This window comes from Rhamphochromis longiceps, linkage group LG5 (assembly GCF_057381845.1).
Source record: "Rhamphochromis longiceps isolate RC_006_pf linkage group LG5, R_longiceps_female_GT1.1, whole genome shotgun sequence".
NCBI classification, from domain to species: Eukaryota; Metazoa; Chordata; class Actinopteri; order Cichliformes; family Cichlidae; genus Rhamphochromis; species Rhamphochromis longiceps.
The window spans coordinates 37,961,453-37,976,683 of record NC_140561.1 but is presented as its reverse complement, the minus strand read 5'-3'; the positions used below and the strand labels follow the sequence as shown (position 1 = coordinate 37,976,683).

At 40.8% G+C, this 15,231-nt stretch overlaps 1 protein-coding gene across 5 annotated transcripts in view; it reads left to right on the top strand.

The window, feature by feature from the left end:
- The window catches only part of arhgap9 (Rho GTPase activating protein 9), a 46,877-nt gene that overhangs the window by 7,609 nt on the left and 24,037 nt on the right, over nt 1–15,231 (top strand). For 4 of the 5 annotated variants that reach the window (XM_085407536.1, XM_085407534.1, XM_085407535.1 and 1 more), the window contains exons 2-4: nt 6,028–6,358; nt 8,451–8,649; nt 8,806–9,200. In XM_085407536.1, the coding sequence (XP_085263662.1) occupies nt 6,137–6,358; nt 8,451–8,649; nt 8,806–9,200 (816 nt within the window). In that variant the 5' untranslated portion in view covers nt 6,028–6,136. Of the gene's footprint in view, nt 1–608; nt 689–6,027; nt 6,359–8,450; nt 8,650–8,805; nt 9,201–15,231 lie in introns of all 5 variants that reach the window. The other variant, XM_085407533.1, reaches the window with a different exon arrangement.

Here is a 15,231-nt window from a genome sequence, read left to right as displayed (position 1 = left end):
ACTGGTAGTTCAGCGTGCTATGTGAAACATTTTAGACTTATCTGAAACTTATCCAGGTATTAAATAGGAAACCTGAGACGATTTCGAGGCATGCATTTTCCTCTGCTTCAGTGTTTACGACTGTGTGGTGGTGTGTAGAGTATTTCTGACGTCCAGCGAAAGCGTTGACCAGCCAGCTTTCCAGTTGGATCAATAGCTCAATCAATCAGCTGGACTGCTGGTTGCTTTTGTTTGTTCAGCGCAGAACGACTCTCACATGGTTTCTTCCCCTTGTTATGTTTCTGCTTCTCAAGTTTAAGTATTGTTTATTTGCATGAATGAGTAACATCCAGCTCACGCTCCTTCTGTCTCTTTCATTCTCGTTGCTTTCAGTGCACGGGCAAAATGCTGGCTAAATGATGGATGGGAGGGTCAGCAGGGGTTCAGTGAGTGGAGGAAGGATAATTGCCTGCATGGGATTAACTGTGTTTTGTATGGTCTGTGCATGGATGAATGATAAAGACAGCCTCTGTTTGATTTTCTGCAGGAGCTGCTAGTATGTGTCCATTTTTTTAATACACGGAAAAAGGTTATGCCTCTTAATTTTTATTGTACGTTGTATGTTTAAGGCTTATCAGATGTGTGGCTCTGAACATCGAGTGAGCTGGTGATGTTGTTGATGTAGACAAACTCTTACTTCAGGACCACGGTGAGTCTCTCCTGCTCTCTTTCCCTCTCTCTGGCTGTTTCGCATGCATGCACAAATTGTATACTTTCCACTCCTTCAACTCACTTTGACTTGCATGCACACAGAGTCTGAGTTAAAGTGGAAACACTCAAGCAAAGGCAGACAGACAAATGCAGCATTCACTGAGTTTTTCTCCCTCCTCACTTATTTTCATCTATTTTTATTTCGTTCCTAAATTCCTTCATATTTGGTTGTTGATACCGCGTCATAATCCCTGAGCCCTCAGTCCCTGGCACAAACCACTCGTGCCTCTCAACAGCCTTGACAGGGTGCCTGTGTCTGTCTCTGACACCATATGGTCTTCACTGTTTTGTTTGGGCGAATGACGCCAGTGCCCGCTCTGCTGCTATGTGACCTGCAAATAGACACTCTGGTCTTATTTTCTTTTTGTAGATGCTGACGTGAGATCTTAAATATTTTTATTTTGCTATTGGTGAAAAAATTCTGAAATTCTACTGAGATTGTAACCCTTTTTTGGATTATTTCAGTAAATAGCCGATGTGAATAATACACAGTGACGGTAATTAAAATGTTGAGTCATGGAATTATAAAGAATTTGCTGAGATACTTTGTCTCCACTTTGAAAACTGTCTTAGCTATCGCCCTTTGGGAGAGTCATACTGAAATCCAGATTAATACAACCAAGGACTTTAACCCTGCAGTAGCAGCCTAATTTGCACACAGTATAATAAACCATGCAGGCTCTGTTGTAGCAGCGTGTGGATAGTCTAATCTGCTTTTCCTTTACTTTATTTTTTGATGTCTTCTTATCAGTTAGTAATTTCAAAGAGTAAAGACAGGAAAAGGCAAACAGGTGTGCAGAAGCGTCATTAAAGCTCTTCCTGTTTGTGTGTGGAGAAGAGCACATCCTGGACCCTCTATATGATTACTGTTTGTTTTTATCTTCTTTTTTACGCCAAGGGTAAGTTGTAATTTTGGCTTATGTAAATAGCAAATTACACATTACCGAAGCCGTGCAGCAAGATTGTTAAGCCTAAAAACAACTACCACTCTCTGCTTAGTTTTGTGTAACTGCAGTGCAACTCATCAGCACTTGCATGAAACGTAGCAGTTGTTTGGCCGTTAGATTTTACAAACTGTAACTAAAACTCCCAGTGATATGGCAAGTCAGAAAAACAAATGGCAAGATGGAAAGGATATGACCCAAACTGTGGTTGAACCTTGCTGCGTGCATGCTGTTTCCTGTTTGCTTGCTTGCCTCGTGCCTCTGACTTCTGCCTCTGTCCCTCCTGAACTTAGCTGCACTTTTAAATAGTGCAGCTAAGTTTTGGGGGGGTTTTAACTTCAGAGCCACCAAGGTTATGACTCTATTTGTTGTTAGAAAAACTTTTTAGTACACTATCATTTCCTGTAACAAACTCCCAGGTAGAGCAGGGCGATATGGCCAAAAATATTTATCACGATATACATTTGAAAATTTGCGATAACGATATAACTGACGATATAATTGATGCGAGACAAAATACTCCACAACATTACTAGCGCAAAAAGACAACCTTCCATTAATTTTCACTTAAACAAGAAGCTGGTTTTTATCTACATTAAAGCTTTATAAAAATGTAACAGTGCAAATGCAAATTCCTTGCTGAAAGTTTAACCAAAAGGCATTTCCAGTAGAAATGGGCTGACATATCCAGGGCATAACCATATATAATATCCACTGAAGTTAAAAAGAGGTGCTTTGCAACATTAAACTGCAGTGTGCAGTACGTATTTTTCGGACCATAAGGTGCACGGGATTATAAGGCACATTAAGCGAAAAAAAGCAGTCAGATAAATCAAACTTTATTAAACTCATTCTTCTTGCTTCCTCCACTTCTGTACCATTGATTCATTAATGTTGAATTCTCTGGCAGCTGCTCTATTCCCATGTTGTTGCAGTATATTAATGACTAACCTTCTATTGTGGATGGATTATCTCAGTTGTTCTCCTGACTGACGTTTGGTCCGTTTACAGCATCCTGCCATGCGATTGCATTTGTCTCTAACCATGAGGAACCTTAGTGTTCATCCTCCAGCTTCACTGTTTATGTTATGCTAACATAGCTGTGTCGCTAGCGATCACGTAGCACATCATTATATACCAGCTAGCCCAACTTCAGTAACCCTACAAACGTCACTGCTGTTTAGTTTCCTGCCTTCATTTATGTTGGAAGTGATAGCAGAGCTGTACGTTTGAATTTTTTCAGAAATCTCTCAGTCAGAACATGCTATATCATGCTTAGGTAACTAGCGAAACTAGCGAGCTAACTTCCGCTAGCTTCCTGCTAACTTCTAACTCCGTTAAATGTAATAAATTTTGTTTTCATGGATGCCTGGAAGTTAAACTGAATTGTTACACCTGGTAAAGCAGCAATGCTGATCGTTTTATTAAAGATGAAAGAATTTAGACAGTTAACTCTCAGTGATGCTGCAGTGTTTGTTTGACCTGAAGTGTACTGAGTTTAGGACCCAGATTACTCCCAGATTTAAGAGCATCTTAGTCCGACAAATACAACAATAACAACGGCCGCTTGCATGTTCTGCAAAAAAATGTGCTTTGTTGTGTATCTGACGGACAAACACCAAACCAGTTCCACATCACTGAAGTTGCACCATTTTTACAAACCAATTCTGGTTCATCTGTTTCACTCAACAATCAGCCATGTGCGTATGAACACAAAGGCACTGCGCATGCGCGTTTTACTCATATTCTATCGCGATATTTCATTTTCCTATCGTTGCCTAACATTATACCGGTATTACCGTGAACGGTATAATATGGCCCAGCCCTACTCCCAGGTGTATTTTTAGATGAAATTACTGCATTACCAGTCAGAATACATTCTAGCATCAGTGTTTGCTTTTTCTAGCAAAGACGTCTATGAACACCAGACAATTAAAAAAGATTTATAAACGCAGTCATATTTCTAAATATTTCTCCACTGCCCACTTTATTAGGTACATCTTTCTAGTATCAGGTTGGATCCCCTTTTGTCCTTAAAACTGTCTTACTTGTGGCACAGATTCAACAAGGTGCAAACATTCCTCTGAGATCTTGGTCCATATCAATGCGATAGCATCACACAGTTGCTGCAGATTTGTCATCAAAATTACTCAGGTAGACTGTGGTGTTTAAACAATGACTGGTTGGTATTAGGGGCCCCAATATCCCCCACACTATCACACTACCACCAACAGCCTAAACCACTGGTACAATCAGGAAAGCCAACATGATTTGTAGCCTCAGTTTCCTCTTGTTAACCTACATCCAGTGTGGTCTTCTGCTGCTGTATCCCATCTGCTTCTAACTTCAATATTTTGTGTATTCTGAAAGATCTCTTCTACATACTTTGGTTGCAGTCAGCAGGTGTTTGAGCTATTGTTGCCTTCTTATATGCTTAAAGCAGTCTGGACATCCTCCGTTGGCATCAACAAAGTATTGTCACCTAGAGAACTGTAGCTCACTGGGTATTTTCTATTTTCCTAACCATTTTCTGTAAACACTAGAGATGGTCTCAATAAATCAGCAGTTTCTGAAACACTCGGATCAGCCCATCTTCCACGCTCAAAGTCCTTTAAATCACTTCCTGATCCTCCGTCATCCTCATTTAAAATTTAAGGAGGTCATCTTTACCATGTGTGTATGCTTAAATGCATTTTGCTGCCATGTTATTGGCTTATCATATATTTCAGTTGAACAGGCGTACCTAAAGAAGTGGTCGGTGAGTGAATATTAACAACAGCTATGATTTATTTTTCAGCTTGTGTATACAGTAAAACTCTATTTTTCAGCAATTCTCATCTCTTGTATTGCACTTTTCATAAAATGCTTCATATAGTAAAAGAATATTAATTTGAAGGCGTGCAAAATAGTTTTATGTGATAATCAATGCGTAATAGCTACTTCGCAATTTAAATTGCTTCCCATTTTTCTAATGTGCAAAAGGGACGTTAGCCGATGTCTCTTTAGCTATTCTATTCATAACGTGGTATGGCTTTTATTCAGATTCATTACATTTTGATGAAATGCTCCTGTGTGCCTTCCAGTGCACTTCCTGCTAGTGTTAGCCAGACTGTCTTCCAGGCAGGCAGTTCTTCCACCCATATGCTGTTACAGACGGGTTTTACTGCAATTCTCTATAGCCGTGGGGGGTTACATATTCTTTCCCGTGCTTTAATAACAGTCGGATTATCAAGGTTCAGCCAGCTATCCCTGGCCACCCTCACATCAACTCACAGCTCTGTTAAGCTTCTTCCATTCCTCTACTACTCTGGTTTTATTATTTTCTCACCTAGCTCTAACAATGTGGTCTTGTTGTATCATTTGGCTTATCCCCAGCTTCCAGACCTTTTCCTTTCTCGTCTTGTCCAGCATCCCTGGACTCTCCCATCCTCAGTGACGTGAGGTACAGCAGGTCTGACTGTTGCTACGTAGCTCGGGATGTTCCCCTTCTGTTCATGCTCGTGTGTTTGCAGATTTGCTTGTAGGGATGGTGGGTGTATTTACTGTCAGTGTGTGAGGCTGTATTTCTATGTGTCTGGCAGAAAGTTAGATGTTTTCTTATGTAAGCGGGTCTTGGCTGCATAAAGCAAGGGTTTAGCTTAGGGATGCTGGCTCAGGTGGAGAGATGGAGACAGATGCTATTTTAGGTATACTGCGCTCCTTACATCTTCCATACGCATGAGCTATTCACTCACATGGGTCTCTTCTAACAGGATGAAAGGACAATAGAAAAGTGGTGCACTGTGGTTGTGTACAAATATCAGCACTTCATCCTCCTGCTTGTCTACTAAATATAGCAAAATAGGAAGTGGGAAAGAAAAGTTTATTTTATTCATTTGTGAATGTTATTGCAGTGATCCATGCCGTCACTGAGCTATTTTTGTGCAGTTGGTGGATTATTAAAAGCCAGTTGTTAGTAAATAAAAAAAATGCAATAAATGCCTAAAGATCAAAATAAAGTCTTGCTTAATGTAAGGACCAATGCAAATTCCAAAATGTAAAAATATAAATTTTACATTGATGCAAAACAGAAAAGACAATTGGATGAGATGACTTGAAAGAGAAATTTCACAAAGAGAAAAACCCTGCCAACTCTAAAATAGAGATATTTTTTATAGCTTGGTGATTTTCAACAGCTTAATGCAGACTTCCATTTTTAGCTCTGAAAGGATTCAGATTCGCTCTCTTTGAACCTGCACAGCACCAGGTGACATTTCTACATTGTTCTCTCACAGCTGTGGTAATCTCTCCCTCTCTCTCACACTGTGTTTGTCTGTCCATGTGCCTGTTTCAGAGCATGGCAAAGTCCTGGCTCCTGTCTTGCCTACCCTGCACTGTCCCAACTCAAATCACAGATCAGCATACTTCCAGCAAAGCTTGCTGAACAGGACTGTGGGAAAGCCATGCTCTCTGGTTCTTGGCGGCGCTCTTTTGGTCATCAGCAGCCTGCTGCAGGATCTGTAGTGAACAGCAGGGGGATGACGGTGTGTGGAGTCCCCAGTGGTACAGTGGTCCTCGAGGCCCAGTATGACTACAGCTACCGTGGAGCAGACGGACGGCAGGTTTGCATACGGGAAGGTGAACGCTTCATTCTCCTGAAGAAGACGAACGCTGATTGGTGGCAGGTGAGAATTTTTTTTTCATTTTCTCTGTCTTTTGCGTCAGTGGACTCATAAATGTCATGAAAACAAAAACATGTATAAATAGAGCAACATACTGTAGGTTTCTGAGAAGGATAAATTCATATTTTACTAGAAGCCTTAGAAGATGTTGCAGGGCTAAAAAAGGATGTCAACACATAAGTGACAAAGACTTCCTTCCTTTACAGTAGAAAGAAACATGTTTACAGCCCGATACAGAAACAGATTGGGTCTCTCACTTATATGGTCCTATAGAACACATTTGCATGAGGTTATTTTGTTACAACTCATTCTTTCAAACTTTAGTAAGCCTTAACATTGGGGTGTCTTGATGCATACTCAATCATCCAGGTAGGTAAATCCCAAAAGGTTGATTCTGTTCATCTGGATGTAGCATTTTCAGTGGGAGAAACGTTTCGTCACTCATCCAGGTGACTTCTTCAGTCTCAGCTGACTGCAGGTTTCCCCAAGCCTGTAAAGATTAAACATATTTAGCATTAATTAGCATACATGTCTGTCTCTAGTGATGCACCTTAACCATGAACTGATGCATACACTTTAATGGAAAAGTGTGTGATAGACGCGCTGGACCACTGTGTGGATATCATGCATTGGCTGCCTTAAATGTGAAACGGACACGCATGCTTACGTTACAGTACCATCAGGGAGAGATTATATATTTAAATCCAACAAGTCGCTCGTGACCAAGGTGGGTATGAAGGACATTCCAGGCTCCTTTTATGCTAGAAACGATTAAACTAGATGTCTGATAAAATATGACATCCACACAGTGGACCAGTTTTTCAGTTACACTCTTTGCTGTGATATCCTGTGATATCGGATTGAATGACAACACTCTAGCCAATGTTGAAACTTTAGAAACCAGTGGGGGGCATCATAGTCCTATGTCCATCTTTCATATACATAACAATAATATTTTTACAGTAAAAACAAATTTTAATGAGTAACTTTACATTGTGGGCACCGTGTATCTAGAACTGCCTCAAAATAAACTGCCTGTAGGTTAAATTCAATCCTGACTTCTGTCCAAATTGTGAAATTTGTTTAGTTTAAGAAATAGCAACAATGGCAGGCCTGTCCTATATTGTACAACTACAATAGATTTACATGTAAAACGTTGCACCACAGTCTAGCGACTTTTCTCCTTTTAGCTATTTTGTGCCTGTATGTCTCCTTTCTCCTCCATCTTCCTGTCTGTGACCTAGAAATCAGTCTTGGTATGCCGTGTTGAAGGATGTCTCTGTTCGTAAAATGAACCCAGAAGCGTGAGGGCCGAGGAGAAAGGAGGCCTGCCAGAGGAGCTATGGCGGAGGATACAACTTTAGTGTTTTTACCTTTTGTGCATAAAAAGATACAGTTGATGATGGGCTACAAAATACGGCTCATTTGTATTCACGCTTTAGTTATTTAAGGTGCTTAACTCCAAGATCAAAGTTGTGTCCGTGTGTGTGTTTCTTAAAAAAGGTATGCTTTGTCACATTGGGTTACATTGTGAATTTAAAAGTAGCTCTAAATATTTAAATGGTCATCTGTTGCATAAAATACAGCAGTAGACTGGAACACAACAGTGAGCCGACGATGAATGAACGATGTACACATGTATTTAACTGACACCACGATGACTTCAAAGCACGGATGAAAACGCACACTCAACACAGAAAAGCCCCAGCCGGCCACATGATTCAAACCGAGAACCTCCTCTCTATGAGGCAAGAGTACTCACAACTGTAACGCACATCCGGTCACATCAAAGGAAAAAATACTGCACACTGGCTATTCAGATGTAACTCTTACACTGGAAAAACTACTCAGTTATTGTTCACTTTAGCCACTGAGCTCATTAAATGATGTGGGCTGAGAAAAAGGATGTTATTTTTTTAAAAAGGAAGTTGCGGGTATACTCGTTGCATGTGCTTGATGTCAAAATGAGCTGTATCATTAAACATTTCCGCAACCCCTTCAGCCTTCAGCTGTTTGTTGCCGCTTGGTTGGACTGAAAGCATTTATGTAGCAGAAAAGAGAGAAAGCCTTTGGAATTCTGTTTGTTCTCTGACAGGTGCGGAGGATCGGGGCAGCCAGTAAAGCAAAGCCGCTGTATGTTCCTGCCACGTATGTGACCGAGGTACCTATCGCGCCCATGCCCTCCCCTCAGCGGCTGACTGCAACTGCCTCACTGAACACCAACTTTAGGATACTGCCGCGAGTGTCGCTGTCTCCCAGCGCAACCGGAGCTACAAATAATGAACAGCGCCAAGGTAAAGTGCAAGTTAAAGTATGTCAGAGGCAGTTACTAAAATTACCTGTGGTTGAGGCTTTTTAGTTACAAAGCTGGCTGTGTCGCTTTTGCACTTACAGACAAATAAGTTTAGAACAAATGTGGAAGTATTCGTTTTTTTCATCTTCTCCTGCAGTGAACAAACTCCTCTATCACTCCATGGAAAACCTCAACTCCAACAGTGTCTTCCAAGGTCTGAAAAACAACACCAGCGTGGATAGAGGTCACTTCCCAACTTTGCCCCTTTCTGGATTCACCTTTGCTTCCAACTCACCCACCTCCTCATCAGGCCACCTTATGGTCCCTGGGTCTCAAGCTACTTCCACAGCAGAAACAGCACCTACAAATTCCAGGGTAGTTCCCACAATCACCCGGAGCCAGAGCTCAAACAACCTGCCTGAAAACCTGATGGAGAATCCGTATGATGAGGTGGGCGGTGGCTTCAGCAGTCGCACAAACCACAGGATTCCCAAGAAGTCTTGTAGCCAATGGGACGTAGCAGGAGCTTCAGGCAAGAACAACCATCTGCAGGTAGGTCGAGTCAAAAAACCCAACAAAAAAGAAAAGGCGAAGACTTTTGCAGCACTGTATTTGCGACTAGTTTGTCTGCTATGATTTCTGTTGTGCTGTATTTTAGGAAGCTCTTTGAAAAATTCACTTTTTTTACACTTAGTGACAGTTTCATAAATCCTGGCAGCAAAGATGGTAATATCAATAATATAGACAGGGGTGCACATAAGTGGTCCGCAGGTGTGCATTCGCTGTCAAAATAAAAGACGCGCACCAGATAAGAAGTTGCAACGCGCATTTGCGTACATAAGATTTTCTGGAGGAGGACAAAAGTTTTTTGAACTCTTAAAGATGTCGAAGAAGCAAGCTCCTTTAAGCAATTACTTTGGTGTTCCTCCACCTCCAAAGAAATGTCAGAAGGAGTCCGAACCGCAAAAGAAGCTCGTATTCTCAGAAAAGTGGTTGCAGGAGGTGAGCTGGCTTCAAACAAATGATGAACACACAGAGATGTGGTGCAGAATGTGCCATGAAAATCCCACTCTAGCGGACAAAAACAGTGCTTTTTATATGGACGCAAACGCGCGTTGCAACGTCTTATCTGGTGCGCGTCTTTTATTTTGACAGCGAATGCGCACCTGCGGCCCACCTAAGTGCACCCCTGAATATAGATGTAAACATTAGTTTTTTGCTCTTGTGGTGTTGAAAGGAAATGATTTTTTCTCTCATCTTTCTGTCACCAAGTTTGACTGTATTAGTATATATTAGTAGTTTTTGGCCTTTGCTGTAGTTTTGTTTAGATTTATTTGACTGGGGTTTTTTAGACACTTTGGCCCTGTGAGAGTGATACACAGTGGACAAGCACAGGAAAGCAAAGATCACAACCCTGTAATGATATCATAGGTCAGCGGTCCCCAACCTTTTTTGCGCCACAGACCGGTTTATGCCCGACAATATTTTCACGGACCGGCCTTTAAGGTGTCGCGGATAAATACAACAAAATAAAACCAGTACCGGTACCGAAAAAATGAAGATTTATTCATAACACACGTGAAAGACCCAGGAAAACTGAGTTAACGATAAAAACGATAACAAAATAACCCTGAAAACCATACATTTCACACCTGAGCCTCAACTCTCGTGGCCCGGTACCAAACGACTCACGGACCGGTACCGGTCCGAGGCCCGGGGTCATAGGTGACATTTGGTACTCATCTACTCAGACTTCTGAACCTCTACTCAAGTTTTTTTTTAAATGATGAATGCTTGTTTAAAAAAAATCACGTATTTAACTTTGACAGACATTTAATTTCCACAGCACTGTACGTTTCTGAAAAGCAGTCCACATGACGTTTGTATAAGTTTGCCAAAAAGAAGGTCGAGGCAACAAAACGGATAAATCAAGCACTCTGTCAGCAAACAGTTAAACTTAAAGGCAGCAGTTCTTTAAATCTGATAGCCCACAGCTAGCTGTTGGACAGTTGTCACTTATCATCCTCATACTTCTGGATTAAACAGTGAAGGTAAATGATGGAAAATGACATGCAACTCAGATTGAATGAAGTGATGTAATTTTAAACTCCTGTCATTGGCAAAGTCTTTAATCTCATGCAAAGGTCATATCTCCGTTTAATTGGTGATTCTAAATGGGTCATAGGTAAATGTGCGCGCGACTGGTTTTCTGTCTGTCTTGGCCCTGCAACAGGCTGCCAACCTGTCTAGGGTGTACCCTACCTATCCCTGGGATAGGATCCAGCTATTGCTGTGACTAATCAAGTAAAATTGGAATAAATCAAACACAACAATATAAAAGATTAAAAGACAAATTGTAAGATTTATAGCTGCGTCTGCTACATTCTTTCCATCAATGTTAAAGACAGCTGGATAAAGTGTAGCAAAGGACAGCATCGGCACCTTTAACTTTGACCCCGTGTATGGGGTAATTACTGATGTCTGTACTATACTGTTGGAATTTTTTTCATTTAGCTGAATTCATCTGATAAAATATATGATTTCAATATTAGTAGAAGCAAACAACTACAGGAATACCACAGGACGATAAAAATAGAAAAATCCTAATGCGTCTTTTTTGAATCCCACATAATGATTAAGATCAGCTGCGGCAACAGTGGCTGGTTTTTATTTATATTAGTGTTTGACCTTAATAATCCTCCTAGAGCAGCAATCAAGTTGTGGTGACGCCAGAGCTTCCCAGTGTTACATCAGAAGGTATTACACAAGGCCTTGTTGGTGAGACAAATACTCAAGGTTATTCTTCTGCAAGTGGGAAACTCCCACAGCTTAGCATCCCAACTGTCTGTCCAAATAGACTTTTCCTCCGACTGAACCGTGCTTCCACAAGACACTTGTAACTGTGGGTACATGTGATCTCAGTGGAAATGACAGTCCTCCCTTTTTTGTTTTTTATCTCCAATCTCTCTTCCAGCCAGTCTGTCTCCGTGTCTATTCCTCTCACTCTCTGAGGACCATGTTCTTTCGAGCCTTTAATACCAGTAAGCAGGATTATTGCAGCCACATTCAGGTCATAACTCCCTGTTTATCAACCAGAAAACACTCTCTAACCACACATTCCTGCCAGGCCTCCTTGTAAGTGCTGCCACAGTGATGATGAATTTCAGCTTAATTTATCTTTTTGTCCTGCAGGGGCGAGAAATCTATTTAAACAGTATTTTTATGGTAATTTGTTTGAGGCATTAGATATTGCTTCATTACAAACCACAAGATAATTACTGTGATTGATTGTTGTACATGGTGTTCAAAAGCAATTGGCATTGATATGGTGCCATAATGCTTTCCACATGTATGTAGGCTTTCCAGAGAATTGTGGAATGTGCCTGCAAGCCTTTGAAGTGATGCTGACTCATAAGCTGAAACTCACTGTCACATTTAGCCTATATGTGTTCCATGGTGTTATGGTCAGGGCTCAGCAGAGGTCATTTGCATACGTGGAGAAGCAGTGGGTCAGCAGAGGCAACAATAAGAGATTTCGTATGATGCTACACGCTGGAAAAAATAATGCACATGAGATAAAATAAGATCAAAACTCTGTTATGAGATTGTTCGTCAAATACAACTTACCACATGCAATCATGTGGAAAAGAGCGTTTTCACACCACTCTATGCAGTCCCATGAAAAACTAAGTACGCCCTTTTTCCTTCTATAGGAAATAACAGGGCAAGTAGGAGCCAACTGCTGCTAACCAAATACACTTGATCAGCAAGTGTGAACACCCCTATAAAAAGCAGAACTTCATGGCAATATAATTACAAAACGACTGAAAAATATGGGCGTCTGCAGAAAGGAACATGTTAGCGCAGCTTTGCTTTGCAAACTTGCATCTGATAACCCTACAAGGTTTCTGCATCAGTATACTTTGGAGTGGTGGCCATAATGCACAGTACCACATTTGGTAAAAACTAAAAGCAGCATATCAGCACCAACACTTTATAGCAGGTGTCAAGCATGGCGGTGGAGAGGTGATGATTTGGGTTTATTCTGCAGACACAGGATCTTGCAGTTACTAAGCTGAAGATGAACTCATCTGTTTACCAAAATATGCTCGAGTCAAACGTGAGGCCCTCTGTCTGACAGCTAAAATGTGGCTGAAATTGGCTCATGCAATAGGAAGATGATTTCCAAACACACCAGCAAATCTACAACAACACCGAAAAGGAAAAGGAGCAATAGTCTGAACACCACATACAGTCATGCACAGCTGCATCATCCACTGTCTAGACTTTTGTACCCACAGAAACTCGACCGTTCAAGCAAAGCGCGGGTGCACAAATTATACCACGTTCCTACATTTAACTGCATTCATAAATTCACATCTGCAACAATTTCCTTCCCGAAACTTTTCCCAGCCGCAGAAACGAACCATCAAAATTTAAATGTTACACAAATTAGTTGCTGCACCAAGCACATTTTTACAACACGTCAGTCCTTATATATTTAGTACAAGTGCTTACTTCTCTTTCATGGTTATGTTATTTTGTGATAGCGTCATAGCGAGCGACCAACTCTTAATATTTGTCCACTGAGTATAACTAGAGATGATGATGAGGAGGTGGTGTAAAATAAAGAGAAAGAGAGAAAGAAATGATGCACAACAGTGTCTTATGTTCAAACAGCTCAACAATATACACTACAGGTGATGTCACTGGTGTGACAGTTTCACTTTAATAGATAAAAACAATGGTTGCAAAACATATTTATGATTAATAACACTGATAACGGCTCTTTTGGGGTAGGGATAGCTCAGTAGGTAGAGTGGTTGCCCCATGATCCACTGAATCCACCGAACTGATCTTGAGGTACCCCTGAGCGAGGTACCGTCCCTCCACACTGTTCCCCAGGCGCCCAATGGCTGCCCACTGCTTCACTGAGTGAATGGGTTAAATGCAGAGAGGAATTTCCCCACGGGGATCAATAAAGTATACTTTCTTTCTTTTGTGCAGTTTATAAATCAAGCAAGTAGGAGACACGAGAGAGAAATCAATTAGGTCTGATATAATTACTTTTCATTTTAAGGCAAAACAAAATGTCAAAAAGTGTTTTGGGAATATGGGATTGGATTCATGTTGTCTTTATTCTTGATTTTCTTGTTTGAGAATTCATTTACTTGCTGAATACATTTAATGTGCATGTTCAGGCTTCTGCTACAGCACAGGATCACAGTAGTAAAACATGGCTCTGTTTGACTTTGTTAAGAAAGATGTTTTGCTATATCTGCTGAGGTAGACAGAAGTAAGCAGTGGGACAGGAAGCTTCGGGTGACACAAAGGCTCACTACTGCCCCCTGGAGTAAACTACCATCACGTTGCCCATCACACACACCATGCTCCTTCAGTTAATAACTGAAAGGCAGTGTTACGTAACAGGGATCAACCAGCTTGTAAGTCAATCAGTTTCTGAATTATGCTTCAGCTATATTTGATACAAAAATGATCTTTAGTGCTTCAAATTCATTTAAGTGGATTTATAGAGCTCCTTCTCTTGTAACTGCTTCTTTAGTGCTCTCTGCCAGGGTGAGTGCAGATTATTACAATGGCAGGTTATTCTGTAATAAGAGGATTAATTTTTTTCTGTTTATTGCTTTATATGGGATTTCAGTCTCTTCTCGTCTCTTCTGTATGGGATTTCTGACTGCCTTTGTTGAAGCCACAACAATCTGCTGTTAGTCGTTTCCAGTCTGTGCACTTATTTTTTATTCATACGCCATAGTTGAGTTGTTGAGTAAGAATACTTGAGTAACAATTTGGAGTAAAATGCAGACATTTTAGGCATTAAAAGTTAAATAAGGATGCCTCCAAAAGTCAGTTAACTTCATACTAGTCATGGTAAAAAGAAAGCATACCCTCTTTCATTTCTTTAAGTTCTTTTAAAGGTTTACATACGAAGACATCATGAAAAAAAAATGTTTTTACCAGGTCTTAAAATGAGGTAAATGAAGCCTGAGATGATCAACAACATATGACGTATTGTGCTATGTCATGATTTATAACTAACCCAAAATACAGAAGCAGTGTGTGGGGAAAAAAAAAACATGACTCAGTTGCTTGTGGAACCACTTTTAGCAGCAGTAAGTTGAAGTAGTTGTTTTCTGTATGACTTTATCAGTGTCTCACATGATTTGGAGGAATTTCAGCCGTCGCTTCTTTAGGGCATCGCTTCAGTTTGTTGAGGTTTGTGGGCATTCGTTTTTGCACAGCTCTCTTAAGGTCTCACCACAGCATTTTAATCAGGTTGCGCTCTTGACTTTGACATTCTGACATTCTGTTATAATTTGCTGGTGAGCTTGGGGTCATCATCCTGTTGACCCAGTCTCAGTGAACATTTAGTTGTTGGACAGATGGCCTCACGTTTGACTCAAGCATGCTTTGGTATTCAGAAGCTTTCATGTCATCTCAGTGACTGCAAGGTGTGAAGGTCCTGTGACTTGAAAACAAGACCAAATGACCACGCCTCCACTACTGTGCTGACAGCTGGTATGAGGTGTTTGATTTTTTCTACATGTGGCACTTATGTGCATTA